This window comes from Strongylocentrotus purpuratus, unplaced genomic scaffold (assembly GCF_000002235.5).
Source record: "Strongylocentrotus purpuratus isolate Spur 01 unplaced genomic scaffold, Spur_5.0 spur5_scaffold_13, whole genome shotgun sequence".
NCBI classification, from domain to species: Eukaryota; Metazoa; Echinodermata; class Echinoidea; order Camarodonta; family Strongylocentrotidae; genus Strongylocentrotus; species Strongylocentrotus purpuratus.
Window position 1 is genome coordinate 1,569,280 of NW_022145598.1, and position 15,668 is coordinate 1,584,947.

At 38.6% G+C, this 15,668-nt stretch overlaps 1 protein-coding gene across 1 annotated transcript; it reads left to right on the forward strand.

Moving 5' to 3' along the window:
• Window positions 1-7,762: 7,762 nt before the first annotated feature.
• LOC592760 (myosin regulatory light chain 12B) lies at window positions 7,763-15,033 on the forward strand. The gene is made up of 4 exons (XM_792266.5): window positions 7,763-7,865; window positions 11,933-12,135; window positions 13,136-13,297; window positions 14,721-15,033. Exons 2-4 carry the CDS (start codon window positions 11,955-11,957, stop codon window positions 14,885-14,887), a joined length of 510 nt encoding a protein of 169 aa, XP_797359.1. The 5' UTR covers window positions 7,763-7,865; window positions 11,933-11,954; the 3' UTR covers window positions 14,888-15,033.
• Window positions 15,034-15,668: the final 635 nt, after the last annotated feature.

Consider the following 15,668-nt stretch of genomic DNA (forward strand, 5'->3'; position numbering starts at 1 on the left):
AATTTTCAAATTAATAAATCCTTATAACAAATACAATTTGTGTCTGGACCAGTCTGTGCAAGGTCGCTCCAAATGAATACGTACTGTCTAGTAGGTGACTAGCTAGTTGCTGCTGTCTGTAAGTACATGCCATAACCAACACGACATGCCGAGAGTCTTGTAAAGATGTCCCCATTTGTCAAAAGGCGTTAAGTCCCATTTCCAATCCAATGGTGTGTTTAATACTGTGTTCGACCTCTGCGTCAGTTGGGAGTTGGCCAAGCCGCAGTGTATCTCTCTGTCTACATCATTACACCCATTAAAGGTACTATGTCCCTTTTGCAGCCAACCTCAAATGCTGTAGAACTTTGCAGGAATTATGAATATGTCATGTATGTCCTATCTGTGAAATTTAAACGTTAGCAGTGTCCTCATATTCAAATTATGCAAGGAACCCGTTTACTTGCTAGACTTCACTGTCAGACACTATTGAGTGACTGACTGGCTTTTTTCTTCTTTGGTAATAACATACATGAAAAGAGTTGTTAAGGGTACATGAGCATTTGTCTACATTAACCCACTTCTTGTGATGGCCAAGATTAAACTGATTGAATCTTTGCGCAGCATAAAACGTATGACCATTCGGTACAATTGTCTGAAAATCAAGACTATTACTTTTGGGCTCTATAGCCCTAAAGTCGATTTGACAACTAATAGTCGTTTTTTTCCCACTTGAAGACATTTTCAAGCCCAACCTTTTTTAGGGAAGTTCTTAATTAGTATTATCTTTCAAATGCAGTTGAAATTTAACTTTTTTGGGGCCTGCAAATGGGACATAGTACCTTTAATACTTATGCAGACCTGGCAAAGCCACCGAAGACATGTGGAAGCCTATACAATACCGATCGACGTCCGACGAGGCCGACAATGCCAGTCTCTAAGATTTTCTGACAACTGATCTGATGGTTTGTAGTAGGTCCATGGTTCTTCAGATCGACCCACAATTATTTTCTCATGGGACCTCAGGCTGTCAGTTTTTGTTTAAGCTTCACGATTGAGGCCCACCGTCCATGAGATCAAAACCCCTCGAGACCGATAATTAGGCCTATCCAAATACTTGTGGATTGTTTGGAGGGGGGTATGTCGGTCTAGTGGGCCGTCGGTATTCGGTACCATGGACTTTAAGAAGTTTATACATGTACATTATATATATTTCATATCTCTTACCTTGTGTTTGTATGTTGTCTTGTCGATTGCGTGGGTCGGTTTACTGAATGACACATTGACAACAATCAAATAGCACCTACAGCGAGAAAGGAAAATTATTATACGGGCAAATTGTGCATCAACGACCTTCTTGCATCAACCTTGTCATATTACTGTTGACACAGAGATAATGTATAAAGCACTCAAACAAACGGTTGCCAATCATTTCATTTATTATGGAACATGAACATCTATGACTCAGCCAGGCTCTGACATCACCTTTAGACTTTGAGGCGCAGGCAGTGTACTTAAGGTCCAGAATATTAAAGGTATACCAGGCGCGGATCCAGGATTTCTTAGGGGGGAGGCCCTTTTTGGTCCGAAAAAAAATCGTAACGACTCAGCCAGCCGCTAAAAGAGCGGGGGGGGGGGGAAGAGGACACTTTCTTTTCTTTTTTTTATCTCGAAATTTGAAAATTTGACATTTCGTTCCGTTGGGAGGGTGAGGTCACCTTTTTTAGACCAGCCATTGGCATTTTTTAATTTTTTTAGATTCAAAAAAAAAAAAAAAAAAAAAATCAGAGAAAAGGGGGGGGGGTTGCTCCAAAATACCACATAAAAAACCGGAGGGGGGGTCAACCCCCTAACCCCCCTCCCCCCCCCCCCCCTTCCGTACGTGCCTACTCGTCTGAAAATAGTTTTTTCCCCTCCCGCGCGAAGCTTTTACGTTTCATTAAATCATTAGAGAAAGAAGACGATTCGTTGTACCGTTCTCGACTCTTAATCCTCATCTGAATTCAGTTTTCCCCTCTCCCTCTCCCGCGCAAAGCGCGGAAGCTTCGACGTTTCATTAAATTATTATAGAAAGAAGACGATTCGTTGTACCGTTCCCGAAAATTATCCTCGTCTGAATTAAGTTCCCCCTGCCCTCCCCCGCGCGTAGCGCGGAAGCTTTGACGTTTCATTAATTCATTAGAGAAAGAAGACGATTCGTTGTGCCGTTCTCGACTCTTAATCCTTGTCTGAATTTCAAATATGTTCTTTGTCTATTCCCTTTTCTTCCTACGTCCTCTTCCTTTACACTCCTCTCTTTTTTGGCCGGCGTTTATTGGGGGACCACCCACCGCCCCCCTGGCTACGCGCCTGCTGTCAGATGAACATATGTTGATACCTTGTCCGCCTCGGAAGCTCAGGGGTTTAAGGTTTTAATTTACGATCAGATTAGCATTCGGGGGTCCGCCTTAGCGCCCTAGACGGGGTCCAGGGGCAGAGCCCCGGAAGTTCAAGAGTTTTAGGCATTTAATTACGGTCAGATGAGCATTATTTTGATACCTAATTGTTACAATGGCAGGTCACTAATTGGCTTGGGGTTCAGGGGCGGAGCCCCGGAATCTCAAGGGTTTTAGGCACTCAATTACGGTCAGATGAGTATCGAGGGGCCCGCCTAAGTGCTCTTGGTTGGGTCCAGGGGGCAGAGCCCCCAGAAGCTAAGGGGTTTTAGGGCGTTTAATTACGGTCAGATGAGCATTTTTGATACCTTATTATTTGTGACACTACATAGGAAACTATTTGACGTGGGGTCCAGGGGGCAGAGCCCCCAGGAATCAGGGATTTTAGGCATTAAATGACCGTCATATGAGCATCTAAGGGCCCGCCTTAGGGCCCTAGGTGGAATCCAGGAGGCAGAGCCCTTAGGATTTTAGGCATTAATTTTAATCATGGTCAGATGAGCATATTTTGATACCCCATTATAATGTGACACTGGCAGTTAACTATTTTTTCTTTCTCGCTCTCTTTCTTTTTATTTCTCTTTAATATACTTTTTCAAAGAAAGTGTGGGGGAGGGGCTCGAGGATCCCGATCCCCGCAAAAAATTGCAACTGATATCCCTTACCTTTCTTCATTCTCTTTTTTTTCCTTTCCCTTTCTCTCCTCTTTCACTTTCCTTTCTCTTCCTTATCTCTCTTTTAGGTTTGCTGGGGGGGGGGGAGGGGCACGGTCATTTTGGTCCCCAACCCGCTCCACACATTGTTGGCGGGATTAACCGCAACTGATCTCCGCTTCTTTTCTCCCTTTTCTTTTTTTCTTCCTCTTTTTGTTCCCTTTTAGCTCTCCTCTTTTCCTTTTCCTTCCTTCTCTCTTTTTTTAGCGGGGACGGGAGGGGGGAAGGCTAGGGTCTTCCCCCCCCCCCTCGATCCACAACTTGTTGGCGGGAAAATTGCAACGGATATCCCCCTTCTTTTCTTTTCTTCTTCCTATTTTGTCCTTCCCTTTATCTCCTCTTTATCTTTTTTCTTTCCCTTTCCTTCCTTCTCTTTTATTTTTTTATTGGGGGGGGGAGGGGAAGGGGGAGGCAAGTCCTTCCCCCCCCCCCCCGATCTCCTTCTTCCCTCTTTTCTTTTCTTCTTCCTCTTCTTTTTTTCCCTTTCTCTCCTCTTTCCCTTCTTTTCCTTCTCTCTCTCTCTCCTTTTTTTTTTTTTTTTGCAGGGGGGGGGGCCAAGGCACGCTCGCCCCCCCCCCTTGATCTGCGCCTGCAAGTATACTACTTAAACAAATTTTGACGTAAAATCGAAAGTTAATGAGTTCTACTCGTTGCATACACTCGATATGTCATTTTGATTGCCTGCGCTAACAAATCATGTGCATGCGCTATGTAGTTCAATAAAACCAAAAATTCCTGAAACTGTCTTCCATCAGGAAATTAACGCCTCGTGTAATACGGGCGTTATGCATATTTAGTCTTTCATGAAATATTTCAAGTCACTATATAAGGATACCTAATCTTATATAGTAGGCAATATGATTGTCGATTCTTTTGTGCGCTATATAAGAAGCCACCATTATTATTATTATTATTAAATATTTGTAAGATTTCGTCTCATTCCCTTTTTGTTTTGTACGTCCGTTGAGAATTTTTTTTTTAAATTATTCATTTAATTTCATTTGTTTTTAAATTCTGAATACAAAATTAAATCAGTATACATTAAAACATACATACAGAAATATGAACTTATTTTAAAAACAGAACTGACCAGGGTCCAAGATAAGCAAAGCTTGGTGCCTCGTGAGCCCTGACAATTTCAAACACGCAGCAATCTACGATTAGACACACGAGTTTGATTTCCATTTTGGAGAAATATGTCTGAAAGTTTTATATGATATTCCATGTGACGTTCTGACGTTTGATTTCCGTTTGAGCAGTGAGTTTATTCTAAGCACAGCAGTGATGACAGACATAAGGCATTGCATATAGACTCAAGGAGGGTAAGGGAATCGAAAAGAGGAAGCTCGAGTACCCCTAGCGCCCCCTATTCTCCCATCCCCTCCTTTGGCACACAAACAGGTGCAAACATACTCACAGGAGCACCTGTTAGACTTTGAAGCGAGCTTTTGTTTGAAGTCTGGAAAGTTAAAGGCACCCCTAACTTCGATCAATGATTTCAGAATTTTGTTTTCACCAGCAGGCAAAGAAAATGTTCTCATAATCATGATGATGGTGACGATCATGGCTGTGTCCGCCTCTGCTGGGCACCCATGGCGCCTGCTCTACAATATCTGTAGAGCAAAGTGCCCCCGTGCGTTTTGAATATCCATAAATATTGATTAAAAAAGGGACTACATGTATATACTCTCCAATCGGAAGGGGGGGGTCAGACATAATGCATGTAATTAGCTTTTACAGTGATTACAAGTTGTATACATTTTCCCTCAAGAGCTGTAAATGGGGAGGGGTCATCCAGTTGATCGACAGCCAACGATGACCGACAATATAGAAATACCCCGGGAAAAATGCATAAGAGAACTTTGTAGAATAATGTTACAAGAAGTCCACAAAACCACGGTCCATGAGACTAACAGTCTTCCGCAGACTGACGAACAAAGAGATCCATAAGCGAATTTAGAAATAATTATATCGGTCCCTAGGTTATCGGTCTTGTGGGCCGTCTGTCTCTTGCGAACCATCTTAACCCTATTTAGCCCGGGCTATTTTGAAACTGCATAGCCCAGGGGGGGGGGGGGGGGCTTCTAAGGCCCCCCCCCCCCCTATGATCTCGGCCGTGAAACGCCCGATCCCGCGATTTGCGTACATGTTAAGTGAAGTATATAGAATACTATGGTAATTTCAATTTTTTGAAAAATTCACTCATTTGCATATTTATGGTAATTTATGCAAATAAGGTCATAAAATTCACATTTTTGCCCATAAATCAGACATTATTCATATTTAAGCATTCTTTCTCACTATATATATTTGTTAGACCATTTGGAATAATAAACAACACAACAAATTGAAAAACCAGGGTTATTACTTATGTTATCTATTGTTTTGATAATTTCTTATGTATTTCTTTGTTTTTTTAACTTATGTATTTTATTGTTTTTGTTGTTTTATTTCATTTCCAACTATTATTCAACTATTTTGACCCCAAAATAAACACCTCAAGGCTCAACTATAAACAAGACCAAAATATCTAATGCTTTATCTCTTTATTTGAAAAATGAGATTTCCATATGTTTTGTACACAAATCACAAAAATGAGCGATTTTCGGGCTGACATGCAAAGACAAAAGGACATGTGACTTTGTAATGGTAGGTCCGATTTTCGAAAAATTTCTTTTAAAAGATGCGCAAGCCTCGAAAGAAAAAAGTCACAAAATTTCAGTGCAAGATTTTTTTTGCGTTAAAAATTATCGCGAAAAATGTCGAGGGGGGACTTTAGAAGCCCCCCCCCCCCCCCCCCTAAATAGGGTTAAAAGAGGCTTTAAAGAGGTAGTTTGTACCGTCCCACAGAAAACTCCTTGCGTCAACTTTATTCCGCCTAATAACAAAATATTCTTTTAAAAGTATTTTGACTTAATGTTATTATGTTAGGCTTCAATCAATGGCTAAGGGCAAACAAATGGGGGCGTCTGTCAATCACTCTCGCCCTTTTTCCCGCCATGTAGGCCTACAGAGTTATGGGGAAGTACACCCTGGTAATTCAAGAAGCTGGCAGTACTATAAACGAGAGAAACAAATGAGTGAAAGTTTGAGCAATATCCGATTGAAAATTGGAAAGTTATGATTTTTTTTGAAGTTGTCATCAATGAAACACAAATTAGCAACACTGTGACGTATCTTGCCAGGTCCGAAAATGTCATGAACTTTCACTTTCTTAGTTTAAAGGTAATGCAAAGTTTTCGGAAATTTAAAAAAAGGATGGATAGTAATTCTTTACAATTTTGATATATTTGGATGCCCCTGTTGATATGTTAGTCACTAGAAAATTTAGCCCGTAAAACACTTGTGCTTTCGAGTTTTTGAACAATCAAAAATTTACCGGTGCTCCCGGTAAATTTCAAATATTTCAAAAAGCCATGGTAGCTCCGACCATGAAAATTAAAAATATGCAGCCCTGATATATAATCTCCAAATGGGATAGCCAATCGGTCGATTGTAGTCAAGAAACATTTTAGAGCTAAAGTAACATCAGTCTTGAGAGGGCGCCATACACTATAAAGAGTTTATTATTTACAATTTCATCAGTTTAGACTCGATTTCAATAACGACAGCGATCATTGAATATTGTAAAATCGCGTATGCTTCCAATAATGTTCATTTGAACCAAATTAATGACCCCATACCAAAACTTTGTTTTGCCTTTAATATAATGGATGAAGGAGTAGATTTCTTTCATACAGAGATTGCATTTTTTTTTTTTTTAATGCACCGTTAGGGTATTATAGAAAATGTTATGTGGGGAAAATAGAATGTTTTGATTTTTTTTTTAAACAGAACAAATGGGAAGGGACCTCACAAAACTAACTTGATATCAGGGTAGACTAGAATCCGTGCTCCTGTGCTTATCTCAAATTCTAAGCCAGCTGCACATTTCCATCATGATAAATACATCTCTCTGCGTATAAACAGTGAAACGTTACGAGTGTGTCACCTCATTTCTGTTTGCTAAGATATCTTACCGGCCGGAGGCAGCAGCCCCCCCCCCCCCCTCCTCCGAAAGAAATATGTAAATTTGATTTACACATTACCAGGCATGTAGCCAGAGTTTGATGGGTTTTTTTTTTTTTGGGGGGGGGGGCACATACATCGATCGAGGTCAAAAAAAGGGGTCTAAAAAAGTTCAACCGATCTTGGATTTTTTTTTTTTTTTTTTTTTTGGGGGGGGGGTACGTGCCCCCCCTCCCCCGTGGCTATGCCTGCACGTTACGTCAGCAAATATGAAGCTTTTATAGTCTATTTTGAATTTGTCGGCACATTCGCTTAGGTTGCCCCCCCCCCCCCCCCCCCCCCCCCCCGCGCCGCCCGCCCTCCATTCGCCGTCAGACGTGACATGCAAAGTTCAACTCAATCTAGTCTGCAAAAACAGACTCTATCTTTTATACAATTTCATCAGCTAATTGATAATGATAATGAGTGTAATATTTTTTATTGTAATTTCTATCTAATAATTAGATATATTTAAACAAATTAGAAATTAAAGATGTCTTCTTCCCCATCCGCAGTCACACAATCATCAATCTGTCACTAGTAGTCTTCAAAAACAAAAATCATGGACAACTTTGTTCATTTTACTCACCTTACAAAAATGTACCAAACGAATTTATACACGACTCAAACAAGTGGCGCATGCGCAATTCTCAAAAAGGGCTTGGCTGACATTGATAATTCCTGTCGAGAGGTAATGTAAATACCGTGCAAAATACATCAGATTTGTGTGTATAATGATATATGTATTTGTTTTAAATATGTGATGTTAATGGCAGATCGTGAGTGGTATGTGAGGGACCGAAGATCAATCAGTGATTTGCTTGGAGAAATTATTTATTCTATCTTACATTTTCATGTAAGAACCACCTTGCGAGCGAATGTGTTGGGTGTGTATGGCTGTGCAGTGGTTGCAATTCTGCGGTTTTATGACTCGAAATTCCTTTTCAGTTACGTCAGAATTAACATCTTTGTGTGATTTCTTTGTGACTTTTCCGTATCAAATAATATATTTTACAAACGTGAAGACTTAACCACCTTTCTTGTGTACATCTAGTGGGTGAAATTTATCGAATATATTTCCATTTTCAATGCGGATCCTGCGTAGACATTTTTTTTCATTTTGGGTTAACTTGTTGTCCATTGAGTTTATACGGTAGGTTGTGTGTAGTCTGCCGGAGACGAGCCCAAGCTAATGCGGAAGTACCCGCTCCCGTGTATCACGTTTCACTTGAGTTGTTTGTGTGACGGATTACTCCTATACAGTAGTGGGGAGTGTCATCTATACTGCCTAAAACACCAAGCCCACTGATAATATTTTATCCTAACAAAGGATTACCCACTAGATATAGGTCTAGATCTATGTTTAGTGTGTACTGTAGTTAACGTGCCGTATAGAGTAAAGGAGCCCGTTTTCGGCCACTTAAGACAAAATCCTATTTTTAGGACCCTTTACTTCCTATTTATTATCATTTTTTGTTCAAATCATGAAGCAAATATTATTATTATTTAAACAAAACAAGAATCCCAGAAAAAATCACGAATTGCCATGACAATATTCATTTCAATTTTCACTGTTTCGGAGTCAGTTTTCGGCATAGCGTACCAGTTTTCGGCCGCATGTACAAAGTCATTAGGAAGCGCGCGCACGCGCCGTGCGTTTCCGCACTCATCTATAGCACTAGCGCCGGAGCTCCCCGGAGCTCGCCAGGCCGAAAACTAGTACTGTGGTGATCGGATATTGGAATCTGAATTAGAGATATCGTGTGTGCGTTGCGGTGTGCGGCTACATTGATTTAATACATGCGATGAGATACTTTTGAGCTTGCGACCAGCACAAAATCGGGCTCTAAATCTGAAAAATACATGAAATAAAGCTCATTTTATGGTACCCATATTTCTTACAGACACGCGTAAGATACTCGATTTTTCAGATTCGGGTAGCGGGACCGCCGATTACATCGCTAAAATGTGATATTTTAGGATATATTTTTCATTGCAAATGTGGTTCTTCAGTGACACTGGCATGGTATGGTATGTGTGGGATATGTGTTATGCTATTATGCGATGTATTTTAGAGTGATTTTACCTTGCATCCAACCAATCTATATTAAACTATTTTAAAATTGCATTACCAAGTCATTCCACCTACATGTAGACTTCTAAAGCTGAAAATGCAAAGTAGATATTGTAATCTAGACTAGTCTTTTCTAGATCTAAAAAAAAATCATCCCTAGTTTTGTCTTTGTATCTTTCCAAAAGTAAGGATGGAGTCTGTGCTATTTAATTGTTTTCTTACCCGGACATAAATATCATACTAGCTTATCACTTACAGGTTCTATTGAAATTGTGTCGTTAACTCGTTGTTTAACAAATGTTTTTAGCTGGATACAATGCTGAAAAAAATTCGCTCAAAACAGGTGAAATTTGTCTTGGTCCGTAACTGATTCATTGTTTAATTCAAATTTTCTTATTAATTTTACTCTGAAGACTTATTCTTTCTTTCTTGGTTTGAAACTTCCTTTCTCTCATTTCTTTTTAAAGATGTATCTGGCTAAGCAACAACAAAAATTTACTCAAGATTGTGACATATCCCTATAGAATTCCCCCAAACTGAAACACAAAAAGACAGAACATTGCTTGACATACTGTATGATACGTGTACTTTACTTATGACAAGAAACTTGACAAAAATGACCTTTTTGGAAGTGTATTGTTAGATGACCTCTGCTCTGCCTTATCATTTGATGTACACTGTACACTGTACATGGAAGAATGACGATCATGTGACGTCTTGCTGTGACATAGCCTAAAGATCATTGAGTTGGGAATATCTGGCATAGTTTCAGCTTACTTTGATCTCATTTTGTATCTTAACCCAACAGGATTTGTTGCTGATGTTGTTTTGTTTTGTTAGGTTTTAACAAATAAAAAAAATTGTGTGTTTGTTAACTTTGTTTATGGGTGTTTTTTTTCAGCAAACATTTATTGGAGTAAGGTTTGCTTTTCAGTACATGTATGTGTACATGTACTTGTAAATCATACATCCACTTATAAACAAAATAGTTTGATTTCGAGAAGTTGTTCATGTAGTCATGATCTGATCCATGTTTTGCAAAGCCATATATATATTTAAAACAGAGACATGCAATGTACATCGTACAACTACAAGCAATCTGTGTGATACATGTACGTACATTTTATGTATGTTTTACAAATAACCAATATTGCTTTAATAATAAACATTTATTATCAGAGTTCTTTTGTAACTAATTCTCTGTTAGTTATCTCTCTCTCTTCTCTTTTTTTTGTGAAGAATTAGCAATAAAAACTAGTGGGAAAGCAAGTTTACATGGTTTACATACATGTATGAACATCTACAATGACATCTACATGTACATGTACATGTAGATTTTATGGTTACCACTAGGGAGAATATGTAACATTTGATTGAATACTTTCTTTTTTCAGAACTAAATGTTGATCTTACATTGATTTTTTTTTTTTTGCATTTTTTAAGTCAGAGTACTGAACAATTCTTCCACTCTCTTATCCTTGTCAATGTTTCTTTTTCTTCGTCTTAATCTGCCTCCTTTATTCCTGAACATTGTAGTATTTAATCCTTTTGTCCAACGTTGAATACTATGTGTCCCTTAAAGGACAATAAATAGGCCTTGTGAGATTACATAGAGTTACAGTCATGTAGAAATTTAGCATGTGCAATCGGTCTGCGTGTAGGCTCAAGCTTTTGCTTTATTAATCCAATTGTCCAATTGTGATGGGTTCGTGCACCTGCCTCATATTCTTGTCTGTGGTTCTCAAGGCACAATTATGATGAGAAGGGCATCTTTGCTTGTATGTTCAGGAAAGAATATTAACGTTATCAGGAAGGCTGTAAGTTTGGCATCTCTAGAGAAGGAAAGTAGGAAAGCTGTAATTCCATTATTCCTAGAGAATGAAGATACTCCCCTCTCTCTCCCCCACCCCCTCTCTCTCTCTCTCTCTCTCTCTCTCTCTCTCTCTCTCTCTCTTCTCTCGCTCTCTCTCTCTCTCTCTCTCTCTCTAAACTAGCCTTTTGATATTAAGAAGAATTATCATTTTTTAATGACTTCATTCATTATTCTGATTGATATAATATTGCATTGTATTAGTATGCACTTGCCCTTCACCAAAGCTATAACACTTTTCTCTTTTGGGGCTTCAAAGTTCAACAAACCTCTTTACAGTCTGTCCAGCAGTTGATACATTGATACATCACTGTACTACATTATTGCAGATTTTTACAAGAGCCATATTGTGAATTCAGTGCATCATTTTATATGGAGTGGCTTATAGTCACTTGTGTGAGAATCTTCAAGGTGATTTTGTGGCTGAAGCAAGGGCTTGGAACTAAAAAGAACTGAGTTTTCAGTTAAAACAAGGTATATAGATGAACATGTACAATTGAATATGTTTTTAAAAAACTAATTACAGCAAAAATATGGTCTTTACGGTATGCATTTGCGCTGCGTTATGACATCAATAGGTTTTTAATAGGTGAAAGGAAGGCCGGTTGAAAAATACTAATTTTGATGGTAAAATACTAATTTTGGAGGTGCTGAGTACTAATTTGTACTTCCAAAGGTTGGCAGCTCTGTACATGTCCCCCTGTTTGTATTTCAACAAATTTGAAATATACAGTCAATAGAGTGTCAAGCTTTGTCTTCTTACATGTATATATCTTTCTAGTATATACCTTATCCTGATATTTTCTATTTGCAGGTTAAGACGATAAACAATCACCATGGCGAGTAAAACCAAAGTGAAGAAGACGAAGAAGAGGGCGCAGAGGGCCACCTCCAATGTCTTTGCTATGTTTGATCAAGCACAGATCCAGGAATTCAAGGAAGCCTTCAACATGATAGATCAGAACAGGGATGGATTCATCGACAAGGAGGATCTTCATGATATGTTAGCTTCTTTAGGTAAGAAACAAGGATTCAAAACAAAGGGAGTGAAAGGGAAGAGATAAATGTATAATGTAATTTTGTTGAGGTCTCGCAGTCATTGGGTATGCTTGTTTCTCTAAGTAAGAAGCATGGATTGAACAAAAAGGGAATGAAACGGAAGAGATTAAGGTACATGTACAATGTAATTTTGTTGAGGTCCCGCAGTCATTTGGTTTGAGCACTTGACTAGAAATGGGAGGGTCATTGGTTCGATCCCAGGCTCGGCACTAGTGTCTTTGAGTATTAGGCCTACCGGTAATCAAAACAAGATGTATTGCCCTTGTCCATGATACATGTATGCTTGCCAATGCTTCTCTAGGTAAAAAACAGGATTGAAAGAAAAGGGAATGAAAGGGAAGAGATGAAGGTAAATTGTAATTTTGTTGGGGTCTCGCAGTCGTTTGGTTTGAGCACTAGAATGGAAATGCAGAGGTCATTGGTTTGATCGGCACTAGTGTCTTTTAGAATTAGGCCTTTAAAAAAAGATGTATTGCCCTTTGCGACTGACCCGAAAAATTAAAAAAATCTATGGGCAGCTTTTTATTTCAGTTTTTTTTCCAACTGTTTTTTTTTTTTTAAAAAATATGCTTTAAAGCATTTAAAACTGATAAATATTAGCCCAACGAGAGGGAAAAAACACACACACACACAAAAAAAAAAAAAAACACGCCTTATTCCCAAAGAAGACAAAAATTTATAGTACTGACCTGGGTACATAACGCCAGTTCCATACAATTTATTCTTTTCAGTCTGTGACTCAGATTTCCAAATTTTTGTTGCTAGTTTCCCTATTCTTTTGTTGTTCATTGTTCAACCAACCCTTGTAATACACTATAAATGATTGAGTTTAATGTAACCGGTTTTTATTAGCAGTATCGTAGCAAAAGATGTACATGTATACGTAATAATTCCCTGTCTCAAGAAAATATTGAATGAATAAACAAAAATACCATATACATCATTTGTATCTTCACAGGTAAAGACCCCCTAGACAAGGATCTTGAAGACATGATGAGCGAAGCACCAGGACCAATCAACTTCACCATGTTCCTGACTCTCTTTGGAGAGAAGCTCAACGGTACGGACCCTGAGGATGTCATCGTCAATGCCTTTGCTTGCTTTGACCCTGAAGCAAGTGGTAGGTTGCACCCCTTCATTCAGAATTAATTTACGTTTGCCACTCTCCACCCTGGGGAGTATTTCACAAAGATCCTAAGTTGGATTTAACAATTATGGAAAGCTGTTAGTATTTTTGAAATATTTTGTAAAAGTTATTTCAAAAGTATTAAAATAAAAATTGAAATCTTTCATATTTTCTATTATCAAGGAGATTTCATGTTCTTGATGTAGAATTTATGAAAAGTCTAAATAACTTGAATTTTGCTTTTGAATATATTTTATTTTAAGGCTACAAATGGCTCTCCATAGTGTTCAAGTCCAACTTTGAGTTAAGTTCAACTTCTGATCTTTGTGAAACACCCCCCAGGTGCAATAATGGATACCTGGTAGGAATTTATTCCTTGAATGCTTTGAGCACCTTGGGGCAGCTGGGTTAAAGCCAGTGTTATAATACTGCTTTGTAGGTGCCTTGAGCATCCCCTGGGATGGATACCTTCTTAAAGGTAATACAAAGTTTTGGTATGGGGTCATGAATTTGGTTCAAATGAACATATTGGAAGCATATGCGATCCGTAAATATTCAATGATCGTTGTCGCGGTTGAAATCGAGTCTAAAGTTATGAAATTGTCAAGAATAAACTCTTTATGTTGTATAGCTCCTTCTCAAGGTCAGTATATTAATTAAGCTATAAAGCAATATTTCTTGACTGAAATCGACCGATTAGCTATTCCCGTTTGGAAATTATATATCACAACTACATATTCTGAGATGTGCATGGTCGCAGCTACCATTGTACGGCCGTAGGCGCTATTTGAAATTTATTAAAATTTACCGGGAGCACCGGTAAATTTTTATATTCCATTTTTCTCGAAAGCAGAAGTGTTTTAGGGGCTAGAAATTTGTGTGCTTATAATACATCCACAGGGGAATCCAAATATATCAAAATTGTAAAGAATCACTATCCACCCAATTTTCAAAATTTACCAAAACTTTGTATTACCTTTAATATAAATGTACATATAGGTTTTATTATTACATGTAGATAGACCAAACATTATATTCTCTTCAAATATCTATTTCAAGTTCAATTTATCAGGTCTGCTATAACTTTTGAGCTCCTTTTTTTTCTTCTTCTTTTTCATTTTTTTCAAGTGAGATTTCCTTAGAGAGTTTTAATGAAAAGTACTTTTAGTTTTATTCTATGACAACTGTTTGACTCCGTGCTCATAAACTAAAAACTTGTTTTAATTTTATGTCAATAATTGAAGAAGGACAGGCAAAATATCTTACCTTCTTAAAAAACAAGATTTTTTTTAAAACTACAAAGAGTGAAAATAGGAATGACTGTTGCCAATTCAAAGAGGAATACTGATTGATTTAGAAGACATCAAAAACCCTGTACTGCTATTGATTAATTGTCTCCTTCTTGCCGTGCTTGTAGGTGTCATCCCTGAGCCGTACTTGCGTGAACTTCTGAGCACCATGGGAGATCGCTTTACCGAGGAGGAGATCGATGGCATTTTAAGTGGGGCTCCGATCGATAGTAAGGGTTTGTTCAACTATCGTGAGTTCAGCCGCATCCTCAAGCACGGAACCAAAGAAACTTGAAGAAACTAACGTCGGTCAGACAGACATTGCTTTATTGGTATTTTTAAACATTTTTGAGGGATTGGGGGAGGGGGATGTAGTTGGGCATATAGATCACACAAGAGATATTTTGCTCCCGAAAATTTGAAAATCGCGCCGGCCGAAAAGTCGCTCAGTGGGGGGGGGGGGGTAAGCGGACACTCTTTTTTTTTTTTTTATCTCGAAAATTTGACATTTTTTTCGTTGGGGGGGGGGGGGGGGGGGGGTAAGGTCACTTTACGTTAGCCGTGGGTATAATTTTTTTTTTTTTTTTTTTTTTTTAAATTAAAAAAAAAGGGGGGGGGGGGTTTTAGTTTTTTTTTAGGGGGGTTTACACTCATAAAAATACCAAAGGGGGGGTTTGAACTCCCAAAACCCCCCCCCCCCCCCCCCCCCCCCTCTGCGTACGCCCCTGCATGAGATCTTAGAATCATTTAAAACGGTTTGAGGGATGTCTTTAAAATGTATTGTCTGTCGAAGGCCAAAAGGGCGTTAACTCGATGCAAAAGTAAATGGGATTATGCTTTTCTGACTCCGTCAAGACATTTAGTCATAATAAAAGTCAAAATCATGTGGGAAGTTTTTGCTGCATCTGTCAGCGCACTACTCAAAGTTTTCTATAGGTAAATCTTGATTATCTTGCATATGGTGTACATGAAAGAGTCAAAACTTGACTGAAACTGCCTGTAGGGTAAAGTGTGTAAAATACCCCTCTCAGTATCTCAGGTCAGCTTGAATATTTTTGTATTTGCTTTATCAGTTT